Below are 12,425 nucleotides of genomic sequence, written 5' to 3' on the forward strand. Positions count from 1 at the left end.
TTTTCTGAATACGTCTATCTGGAATGTTTTCCACTTATTAGGAAGGACTCGACACCAGGTTGTGAATGCATGAAAATTTTAATTGGTCCTTTACCTTCTAATTTGAAAAACCTTCAGCAAGGATGTTCCTTTGTAGTAGCAATGTTACATTCTACTTTTGACTTCCAGATATGGATCCTCGTAACTAAGCAGTTCATCCCTACCCAGCACCCCACCACCGCCCCTGCTTTTTTATGAGTTTTAAACTTTTTATGGTGGTAAAAATATATATAACATAAAATTTACCATCTTAACCATTTTTAAGTGTGCATTTCAGTGACACTAAGTACATTCTCATTGTTGTACAACCATCAACGCCATCCATCTCCAGAAGTGTTTCATCTTTCCAAACTAAAATTCTGTCCCCTTTAGATACTAACTACCCATTGTCCCTCCCCCAAGTCCCTATGAAGCCCCATTGTACTTTCTGTCTTTATGAATTTGACTACTCCAGGTATAAGTGGAGCCATACAGTATTTGTCCTTTGTGACTGGCTTATTCCCAACATCCCAGTTTGGGTTCCCACAGACATGATAGTCGACAAATCATTTACCGTGGTGCAGTGGCACAGCAGGCAGAAGAAACACCCAGAGTTCCTTAGGGATCCTAGGGACAGGCCTAGAGTTTCAGAACTGCAGAAATCAGGCCCCAGAGGAATCACACACACATTTAATTTCTGTTTTCAATTATTCGAACCGTTTTCCAAAATGCTTCCGAATTCCACCCCCATAGTGAAAGAGGTCATTGTCACCTTGCGTCTGTGTGTGTTCTTGGTCTCATCAGTAACAGGATTGGAATCAAGCTTTCTCACTCACATGCCCCACGTCTGCCTCCTCCTTAAAGCGAGGAGGAGAAGGAATGCACTTTTTATTTTGGGGCTTTGTGTCTGGTGGGAAAGCACGTGCAGGATCTACTCTGTCATCACCAATGCAAGGAGCAGCTTAATCTCAAATGTTCTTGCTGTTTCCTGTTTTACTGGCAAAGGATTAAAAGAGAAAAAGCAAAGTATTGTACAGACAAATATAGCACATGCAACTGGACACAAGAACAACCCCGTCAATGTTCACTGGTTTCCTGTCTGAGTGGAGTAAGGATCAATGGGTATATATGCTTCCGTCCCACCTTTATGATCAGCCAACCCTGACATGTCATGTTCATGGAGTTCACACCAACTCTTCCAGGAGTAGGGCTGGGAAGCAATTCGCCAGCAATGCCAACTATAAGTTGCATATAAGTTACCATGAAACAGAGCAGCAGCGCCATCTCCAGAAGGCATCTCCTCTGTCTGTACATGAGCATATCACACAGTAAACAGCGGAAGCTTTGACATGCATAAGAACAGTGACATCTGGGACTTGCTTTCTGTTGGTTAGATCTGATCCTCCGTTCTCCGATTGTTACCCATCAGTTTCTCCTCTTTCTCTTAGATCTTTCCATGCCTAAGTCTTCCCCAGGGGCAGTGTTGCAATACTGATATAGAATTGCCTCTTAGGGATATAGAATGGAGAGCAGTTTGAGACTGTGAGGTGCTAAAAAATAACCAGGTAACTAATACTCATTGATTTTTGAGTGCATTTGGTTTAAGTGGGAGTGCTGAGAGGAATTACTTTAGAAAAATTACTATGTAGTTGACTCCTGAAAAATGTGGATTTGAACTGTACAGCACTTACACATGGATTTTATTTTTTAGCCAAATGCAGATCAAAGTTACAATATGCTTGGGACATGACACCTGTGTAAAAGTACATGCGGGTTGTACGGGGCTGCGTGCCACACTCAAGAATGTGTGGATTTGGGTATATGCTCTGTGGAAGGGAGTTCCTGGAACCAATCCCTTACGTATTCTGAGTGATGACTTATTTTATGGGCTACTAAATCCTGCATAGCTTCCACGTCACCCCTTATGTGAAACCCTTACGGGAAGCATCTCATGGCAAGTAGCATCTGAGGGGTTTAGGAGCTCACAGTTACACTCTTTCCCATTATGGTATCTCTGAGCTGACACAGCATGTTTGTCTCTTCATTCACAAAATATCCTATGCTCTCTGAACCCAAATTTTAATTTCTACTATTTGGTGTTTCCACCATGCTTTTGTTGAGGTAGCCAGTCAACATCAGTGAAGTCCTACAAACCTGATGTCAGGAATTTAGCTATTGCCCAGGTATTCTCATTCATTCTTACTGTCATTCATTATCTTTACTTTGTGCTAAGGTGGTTTTTTGTTTTTGTTTTGTTTTGTTTTTATGGCCATCTAACCAAAGTTCTTCTCTCTGTAGGGCATTTTCCCTGAAACGTATATCCATTTGAAAGAGGCAACTGTGGAAGACCTGGGGTAAGTTCCAACCTAGGAAGACTCTCAGAAATGATGAAGATGTAAGATTATCATTAATGATCATCTTAAGACATTAGTGCCTTATGTATGTTAATAGTTTTCTTATCTCAGGCCGGGCACGGTGACTCACGCCTGTAATCCCAGCACTTTGGGAGGCCGAGGTGAGCAGATCATTTGAGGTCAGGAGTTCAAAACCAGTCTGGCCAACATGGTGAAACCCCATCTCTACTAAAAATACAAATATTAGCCAGGGATGGTGGTGGGTGCCTATAATACCAGCTACTGGGGAGGCTGAGGCAGGAGAATTGCCTGAACCTAGGAGGTAGAGCTTGCAGTAAGCTGAGATTGCACCACTAGACTCCAGCCTGGGTGACAGAGTGAGACTCTGTCTAAAAAAAAAAAAAAAAAAAAATTTCTCATCAGTTCTATGAGAGATAAATGAAGAAAAACTTTTAATTGATATAATTCCTTCCTCTGTCTTCTCTTTCTATAATTGTTCCTCCTTTGCATTACTTTTCCAGAATACTAAAAGCAGAAGTAGTAAACCAAGGGTTTTTGCCTGTATATTATATTTATTACCTGTTCACTGATTTTGTGTATGTTTGTGTGTGTGTTTGCACACATGAACATTTGGTACTCTGCCTGATAAGATCTGAGAAGCCCCCACTTTAGGATCTTTGAAAGATAGATGATTAAGTGACAGCCTGCACTTACCGGCTCTGAGCCTTGGATGAATCATTTAGCCTGAAGTGTATTTTGGATTTTTCACAGCATATTAGGGGAAAACAATCTGGCCCTACTTTGATCATGAGCTTGTCATGAGATTCGAATGAGGCAACGTATGCACATGTGTTCTGCAGACACTATCTGCTACATTTTGGGTCTTCATGTTTCTTGCCCACCTCATTTGTCCTGGGAAGTACTGCCTCTGTGGCAGCTAAGAAGAGTGAGCTGTTTAGTCTCATTGGGAGAGAGAGGTCACTTAGGTGGTAGTGAGTCTCTGGACAGGAGAGTTCTGGAGACAGTAAGGAGAGGCTGGAGTAGGACTGGGACCCTGGGGCTGATAGAGTGGGGCTGAGGAGAGAATGGACAGCTGGGTCACAGGGACACGCAGCCTCGCAGCTAGAAAGAGCGTTCCCACCATAGTTCAGCACCATCATTTCTTTTCTTTACTTTTTTTTTTTTTTTTGAGTATGGGCAAGCTTTATTATATATGAAGTTGATTTCATAAAGTTAGAATGGCAATTTCATTTAAAATTAACTCATTAAAAAGTGTAACTGTCACGATATAGATATGTTTTCCAAAACTCCAAAAGGTAGTGAGACTGGTACAGAAATTGTTACTCATCTTTGGACTGATACAACAACAGAATTGATGAACCTGGTTCTCAGACAAGCATGTACCACTTGCTGCTGTGCTGTAGGGAGGAGAGGATGCTATTAACACAGGCATTACTGATGCAGTGACTCATGGATAGTTGCTCCGTATTAACACTGCTAAAATTAAGTTCACATGTTTTACTTCGTGTGGGCACCGATGCTCCTGTCTTTTTGTTTTTTGAGTAATAGCTTTCAAGGTGTTGCCTCATACCCACTCATTGCAAAATGCATCACAGATGGGAAGTTAAGCCTCTTCACAAAGCACACCCCTGCAAACTCATAGGCAGTATGCATCAGTGGTCTGTAACTGATCTCTGATAATATGGTGACACCATTTTTTTAGAACATAATTTTCTTGATTCTACAAGAAGTGACAGGATAGGAAAACTCGTAGTTAAGTGAGAACAGTCTTGTTACAGAACGGTTATCTCCCAGGTGTATGTTGCCAATTCTGGTTTCCGTGTTGTTATCGAAGGGCCTTATTTTCATTCTGACTAATAACCAGTCATCAGAACACATTCAAACTGTTGCTGGGTCAAGTCCCAAAGAATCCCAAACAGTAAAAAAAAAAAAGGAGGAAGGACCCGCCTACAAACACAGAGGTCTTTGTCGCTCCAGACTCCTAGACACAGCACAGGGAACAAGAAATGGCAGCACTATCATTTCATAGACAAGTGGCCAAGATGTCCTCAAAGCCATACAGCTCTTTGGTGGCAAAACCAAGAGCAAAAACCAGGTCTCCTGCCCTGCTGGAGAAGTCCTCTTTCCACTGGGCCATGGGCACCCTGCACTGCCACCAGCCATGTTACTGGAAATGCAGGTGGGGAGGCACATTCACACCCATTAGGGTTGTACAGCATGCTCGTTACATTTGCAATTCAAATAGTAATTTTTCATGGTAAGCATTTCCCAGATATTTCATAAGCTACACTAATTCTAAAGAAATCTTCTTACTTTACCAGAAATTCAAACTTAACTGGGCCTCCTGTATTCCTCCTCATTAAGTCTGGCAGCCCTACCGCCAATTCCCATTTGTTTGCTTGCTCTTGCTTTCTCCCTTTTTCTTTTTACTAGTCATAAAAATGCCAGAGAGGATTTATGTGAATAAATGTAGTACCTACCTTTATGTGAGTCTTCTGTGAATAAGCGAGGAGTTTGTTAAGTGTACGTTTTCTATGTTGTGAAACTGCAGATAAGAAGAAAACATGGGACTATTCCAGAAAGGGGTGCTGCCTCTGCATCCCCAACTTCCACCCTGGCCCCTGCCCTAAGCAGGTCCTGGGTGGAGTCACAGCCCCAGGACACTTGTGCCACACATACCTCCCCACACAGCCTCCCAAATGAAACAGCTGTTTGGTGGAACCAGCTAAAATGCTGCATATTTTGCTTCCATCTGAGAATTGCTGAAGCCAGCCTGGCTCAGTAATTGAGCCTCCTAGAGAAATCCAAATTGGGGAGGTCGAGTTTGGGATTCAGTTGTAGGAACTGAGCCTATTTTGAGGACTGTGCTGTCTTGTTCTCCTCCTCCTCGCCCAGATGCTTGGATGTGATAAAGACCCCTACACAACTCCTGACCCCATGCCCAAATAGCTTTCTTCTCATCCTTGTGTGTTAAGGAGTCTGATCCCTATCAAGTAAAGCAGTGCCAGTCAGCCTAGGGTAATGTGACCCTCGTTTGGTTCTTTGTAGGCAGCACGAAACCGTGATTCCTGGTGAGCTCCCCCTGGTGCAGGAGCTTACTTCCACTCTGCGAGAATGGGCTGTCATCTGGCGAAAGCTCTATGTGGTGAGTTTCCCCTTGAGGCTTGGAGCCCCAGGGTCACTCTGGATCCTCAGCCCGTAGGTCCTTTGCCGGGTGTTGGCCCCTTATTGGCTGACTTCATGGAGTGGGATGCATCTTCCCTGGACCACACAAAGGCTGATAAACAGGAGATTCTCATTTCCCCGGATCTGGGTCATTGGTAGCGGGTAGTGGAGTAAGTGGGCATAATCATTCTAGCAGTCTTTTCTCAAGTGACAAACATGCTGATTGTGAAAGTACTAATGATAATCATCACTGCAAACACTTATGTAGTGTTTCCTAAGTGCCAGAAACTATGAATCCTCACAACATTTCTATAACGTAGGTGCAATTATTGTTATCAATTTGTTAATAAGGAACCTGAGTCATGGTCTTAGCTTCTTCATGTATGCCACTAGACTGAAATTTGTCAGTATTTTAGGGTTCAGCCACATGAGGATGACATTCTTTACCTTGTCTCATGTACCTTACAGACTCAGAAACTTGAATAGTGTTAAGTTGTGGTCTGAGAATTGCCTTTTTTGGGCAGACTCACAGTATTCTTTCTCCCAATGCTATTTGACCTCAGAATGCTAATACAGTGTGTCAGTTCACAGGGAAATTATGAGGAACCAGTGCATCCTCTCCATGATAAACAATAAGCACAAGTTATACACAGGAATCAGGACCAATGAAATCTAGCATTTAACAGGATCAAACCGAGAACAGCTGTGTTGCAAGAGACCAAGAATGTTCAAAATTTATTGGCAGCAAGCCTGCCTCATCTCCAGCATGGAAAGGTCTCTTCTTAATGTTGGAATCCACAAAGACTTATTTTTTTATGTTTGTTTGTTTGTTTATTTTTTGAGGCAGAGTCTCACTCTGTTGCCCAGACTGGAGTTCAGTGGCACGATCTTGGCTCACTGCAGCCTCCACCTCCCAAGTTCAATCAATTCTGCTTCAGCCTCCCTAGTAGCTAGGATTACAGGTGTGCGCCACCATACCCAATTAATTAATTAATTAATTTTTATTTATTTTTTTTTTAGTAGAGACGAGGTTTCACCATTTTGGCCAGGCTGGTCTTGAACTTCTGACCTCAAGTGATCCACTTGTCTTGGCCTCCCAAAGTGTTGGAATTACAGGCATAAGCCACCATGCCCAGCTAATTTTTGTGTGTGTTTTTAGTAGAGACTGAGTTTCACCAAGTTGGCCAGTCTGGTCTTGAACACCTGACCTAAAGTGATCCACCCGCCTTGGCCTCCCAAAGTGTTGGGATTATAGGCATGAGCCATTGCGCCCTGCCCACAAAGACTGTTGATTCTGAAGTTGCCTCTTTGCCTGGAGCCTTTGTAATTAAGCATCACTGGGTCTTGCCTCTGTTAGTGGGCTCCAGTCTTTTGTGGCTCACCAGGAATTCCTATGGCAAATATATTTTCTCTCGTTAGATGTGTGCATGAGTTCAGAGAGGTTGCAGACAAGAGTTGATAGCCTGGGAACCCTCCTCTTTTCTTTATGTGGCTTTGTTTATCTAAATTTTTGTTCAGTCATGTGTTGATTCATTTTAACTCTGAAAAGCCAATCTTAATAAGTCACTGAGAATACCTTACTCTAGACCCTAAGTACTGAAGGCAATAATCAAAGGCTCATTTTAGCATAACTTCTAAGAGTTCACGGAAGATATTTGAGTTTCATTCAGGGCTGTTGTTTCCCTTGGTTAGTCGCAGCATTAGAAATCACCAACCCCTTTGGTGGAAAAGCACATGGTATTTCTCTACTTGCTCATCTTTCAAGACCTTGTTTCGATACTTTCTTCTTCACATAGTATCTTCTAAACACACCAATCTATAATCTTTCCCTCTGGACCATAGAAGCACTTACTGCTGAACCCATCATCTGACCCTTGGGGCACACTGCCTCATAATAAAGGTGATCTTTTGATCTATTTATGTTTAGTTGAAGAGAGAAAGCATGTTAAGTTCCTAAATCACAAGGAGGATGGAGACGCTACTGTCAGCCCTGTGGCCTTCATTGATCATCTTGCACTTACATTGAGAGTACTCTCTGGTTCTGGTTTATTGATTGGTTGGTTTGGTGGATGTAACAAGGTTGATGGATGAGGAATTGCATGTATGTGGGTTGGTTCCTTAATATGTTCTTTCTGCAGATTGATGAGTGTTGAAATGCATTAGATAATCGGTATTGGGAAAGGATGGTTTTTAAAAAAAAAAAAAACTTTTATGAAAGTGGGGAGTATGAGTGAGGCCGCCTTTTTTTCTTGCTAAAACACAACTGGTGTGCCCAGTTTATTACCTATGTCCTCTACACATCCACAAGTAATTGTGCCAGGTCAATCATTAAATAGAACTGAGAAAGAAGTGAACGGGGGCCGGGCTCAGTGGCTCATGCCTGTAACCCAAGCACTTTGGGAGGCCATGGAAGGCAGATCATTTGAAGTCAGGAGTTTGAGATCAGCCTGTCCAACATGGTGAAACCCTGTCTCTACTAAAAATATAAAAATTAGCAGGGTATGGTGGCTTGTGCCTGTAATTGCAGCTACTGGGGAGTCTGGGGCAGGAGAATCTCTTAAACTCAGGAGGCAGAGGTTGCAGTGAGCTGAGATCATGCCATTATCATCCAGCCTGTGAGACAAGAGTACAACTCCATCTCAAAAAATAAAAAATAAAATAAGTGAATGGGGATGAAGAATTAGGACTCTTGTATTTTGGCTGCCAAAATGTCTTAGTAGTTAAAGGTGATAAGATCTTGTTGAGCATTTCCTAGGTGGGAGAGTTTCATATTGTAGTAGCAGAATTTGGTTAAAAAAGAAAAACCAAATATAGGTGATGGGGAGGAAGGCAGCAAACCACATTGCCATGTATGTACCTATGCAACAATCCTGCATGTTCTTCACATGTACCCCAAAACCTAAAATGCAATCATAAATATACATATATATATATAAATATATATATATATATATATAAATATAAATATATATATATAAAAAAGCCATCCCCTCTTCAAGGGCAGCACATTTCTTATTTTAATGTAGATACCTAATAACATAATTATTTTAGTAATTGTGCATACTTTAAAATGTCTTATAGCTGCTGTTGATTGACTAAAAGACATTCATTGTAGGAATTCTCAATCAGTTGATAGGACTAAGAAACCCGCTTCTGCTTTTGATACGTGCTCATCTACTATGGAATAATCCATCCACTAAGATTTGTTATTAAGGTTCATGCAAAAGTAATTGCAGCTAGTGTTAATTGTGGCTTTCTCTTTCTTTTTCCTGTCCCATGCTAAACCATTGACAGTTCACTTCAGGCAGAATTTCTGAACTTGTTACTGAAAAATTTCTGTATCAGAGTAGCAAACCTCAATATTATGTTTCACTGGGAAACAAGTAAAAAGTATGCAAATCTCTAGTTTTCATGTCCCACCTCCTTTCACCCGCCATATGGTTTTGTCGATGTTTTTACCTTCTGATCCTGTAAGTTCCTTTAGTACATGTAAAGATAAATACAGATTTTGCTAGTATGTATCAATACTTGTATTATTTTGCTCTTGCATTTCCCCCTGTAGATTACAACACCAGGCACTGTTTGATGTCTTTAAAGACACCTGTGGCCAGCATAGTGACTCATACCTGTAATCGCATCCATTTAGGAGATCAAGCCTGGGAGATTATTTGAGTTCAGAAGTTTGAGGCCAGCCTGGGTGACATAGCAAGCCCTATCTCTACAAAAATTCAAAAATTATCCAGGCACGGTGGCACACACCTGTAATCTCAGCTACTCAGAAGGCTGAGATGGATCACTTGAGCTCCAGAGGTCGAAGCTGCAGTGAGCCGTGATTGTACCACTGCACTCCAGCCTGGGTGACAGAGTGAGACGCTTTCTAAAACAAAAAAAGACACCTGTGATGTGTTAGAAATCCCATATTTCTATAGTGTATTTCCTTGTTCTGTTCTTTTCAGTCTGAGTTCACCAGAAATGTACGTTATGGATCCACAGTCTCATATGAGGGGGAAAATGCAATCCAGTAACCAGATTAGACCCTGGTGATTATTCTAGAAAGGAAAAATATTTGTCTAGCTGTTATTTACTTTTAGCAGTTATATGGTAACCATGTAGAATAATCATAAATATGTCTTAAAGGGGACGAGAGTGTGTACACGGGAGCAGAAATGACCCCACTTATCCAGAATAGAAGAGATGACTCCTCCCACGGTCCCTCTGTTCCTTTGGTATATTATTATTATTTTCTCTTGGATTATCTTCCCCAGTGAGTGTTGCCCTTATGCTCAGGAGAGGAGGTGGGCTTTAGGAGGCAGACACTGGCACAGCAATTGGGAAGCTGGGTGTCCTCTGCAGCCCCCGTCCTAACCAGCTCTGTGGTCTTCGGCAAGTCACTTGAACACCTCAAGCCTGCTGGATGTGGTTCCTCTGCAAAAGCTGATGTAAAAGCTGCCTTGTTGGCCTCATAGAACTGTCAGAGTACAGAAAGAGAGAACGGCTGTGATCTGTGCTGCTGACAAGACTGTCAAGGACTCTGCCAATGGGAGCATGTGCTTTGATATTATCTTAGCTGGAAACAGTAGCCATTCTGGACACCCTCCCCCTGGGAAGCCTTGGCATAGCTCCCCTGTCATCCGACTGCCTGCCGGAGACTCTGAAGATCCCTTCTGCATGGCCGCTTATCCAAGGCCACTTCCTTTGGAACAATCGTCATAGGCAGAGTGGCCTTGAGCACTCAGCAGTGAGCTAAATTTCTCACCATATGTAGAGAACCTGCTTGGTTTCAATTCAAGTCCAGGAGGCTTGGATCATTCCCAAATGCAGAGAAACTGCAAAGTTATAGCAGTTTCTGATGGGCTTTCCCTATATGGCTGTGCCTCAGTTGGAGCTGGTCACTGGATATGTCTCTCGTGGTTTTTCAGGAAAGGAGGAAGCACTGACCAAGGAGGCCACCTGGTGACGTGCCAGGACCTTGGACGTTGGAGTCACACAGGCCGACTGGTTCTTAAGTTCTGGCTTCTCCCTCACTGGGTTTGCACTTTTATATTCAGAAAAAATAACAAACCCAGTAATAGTTCCTGAAAATAAACAAACCCAAACAGAAAGAACTTGGATGCAGAAGGCTGCTAGCTGATCCTGTGCCTAAGACAAGTCCCTTGATCTCCTTAAGTTTTTGTGTCTTCTCTAAAGTGGGGATTTTATGTACTATATGCCTTGCAAACTTACTGTAAGACTTTAGTGGGATAATCTGTATAAAACCCAGTACCTGTCACACTGTGGTCAATACAAGATAGTCCCTGACTAACCCCTCACAACTCTGTTCCTAGAAAGAGCTGATTGATAATGAGAAGTGTGAGAAAAGAGCTGGATCACACTAGAAGATTTAGTGACATTGGCCTTGAGGTCATGTAAGGGTACAGTTAGTCACCTACTGTGGTTATTCCCCTTCTTGCAGCTTTGGGCAGAAGGCGTGGGTATTTTTATGACAAAAGGGATTTCACCACGTTGGCCAGGCTGGTCTCAAACTCCTGACTTCAGGCAATCTACCTATCTTGGCCTCCCAAAGTGCTGGAATACAGGTGTGAGCCACTGTGTCCAGCGAATCAAGTGAATCTATTTGCTAAATGTGGTTTGTAGAAAGGACTGCTCTCCCCTCATTTAAAATTTGCCAGCAATAAAGAACCCTGTGCCAGTCTATAGTTCTGGAAAACTCAGGAGCAGAAAAAGTGCCTGTAACTAGGGTAGGAGTGGGGGACCTTGCAGAGCACAATGAATGGCCCTTTTTTTTCATCATCGCATATCCAGGCGGTTTAAAGCTGCTCAAGTCTAATCTCGTTGAACTGGTGGTTATGACCGGCTGCTGGAACATAAGTTCTGAAGTATAATTAAGCTGGTCTCATGGTTTGAAACCAGCATCTCATTGCTTATTACCAAGGACAGAAAATTCCCATAGCAAACGTTGTCCTCTTGTCAGGGCATTTTACCTGGGAGTTGCAAGCCCGGCTTCCCTGTGGCTCTAACAAGAGAGCCAAGATACGGCATGGGACTGACTGACAGGCCCCAGACATGGGCAGGGGCTTTGAACATTTTTCCAGTTTTGACTTCCTCTGACCTGGTTGCCTGGCTTTTAGGATTTCTGTTCCTTCTGGAGGCAAAAATGGCTTTTAACTTGAATGGTTTCTTTAAAAATCAGACCTTTGCTAGTCAGACTGTGCTTTTTTTTTTTTTTTTTTTTTTTTTTTGAGAAGGAGTCTTGCACTGTTGCCCAGGCTGGACTTCAGTGGTGCAATCTCAGCTCACTGCAACCAACCTCTGTCTCCCGGCTTCAAGTGATTCTCCTGCCTCAGCCATCTGAATAGCTGGGACTATAGATGTCTGCCATCATGCTCAGCTATGGGGTTTCACTGTGTTGGCCAGGCTGGTCTCAAACTCCTGACCTCGTAATCCACCCGCCTTGGCTTCCCAAAGTACTGGGATTACAGGCATGAGCCACCGCGCCCAGACAGCTTTTGCTTTTATCTGACACAGAGAAAAGGCGGTAGAATGGATAGGAAACCTGTCTGGAGCAGTGGGAATTCTCTTCTTCCCAGGGTCCCTGGAGTCAGTGTAGCTCAAGAACACAGAAGGACCAAAACACCCTATCTGGACCCAGGTGTTGTAGCTACGTGGAAAAGGCATGTTGATTGCAAAGAGCTCTGCACCACGAAAATTTGTTTCAGCTCCAACCGAGTATGCAAGGGAGTGAGGAGTGAGATGATCTGAATCAGATGCAGTCAGTCAGGAAGTTGCCGGGGAAGAGTAATTGAGTTTAATGTCTCAGTCAGAGACTCAAAGACGCTTATCCTGGGAATGGATTTTAGTGCCAGTCTA

The 12,425-nt window shown here is 42.9% G+C and overlaps 1 protein-coding gene across 1 annotated transcript in view; it reads left to right on the forward strand.

Annotated features, from left to right (window-relative positions):
* Nucleotides 1-12,425, forward strand: part of DOCK5 (dedicator of cytokinesis 5) — a 219,585-nt gene that overhangs the window by 81,921 nt on the left and 125,239 nt on the right. Inside the window, exons 4-5 of the mRNA XM_032288556.1 lie at nucleotides 2,317-2,372; nucleotides 5,442-5,538. Coding sequence (XP_032144447.1) covers nucleotides 2,317-2,372; nucleotides 5,442-5,538 — 153 coding nt within the window. The remainder of the gene's footprint in view (nucleotides 1-2,316; nucleotides 2,373-5,441; nucleotides 5,539-12,425) is intronic.

Source organism: Sapajus apella, unplaced genomic scaffold (assembly GCF_009761245.1).
Source record: "Sapajus apella isolate SASKATOON/1434 unplaced genomic scaffold, GSC_monkey_1.0 scaffold21, whole genome shotgun sequence".
Taxonomy (NCBI): domain Eukaryota; kingdom Metazoa; phylum Chordata; class Mammalia; order Primates; family Cebidae; genus Sapajus; species Sapajus apella.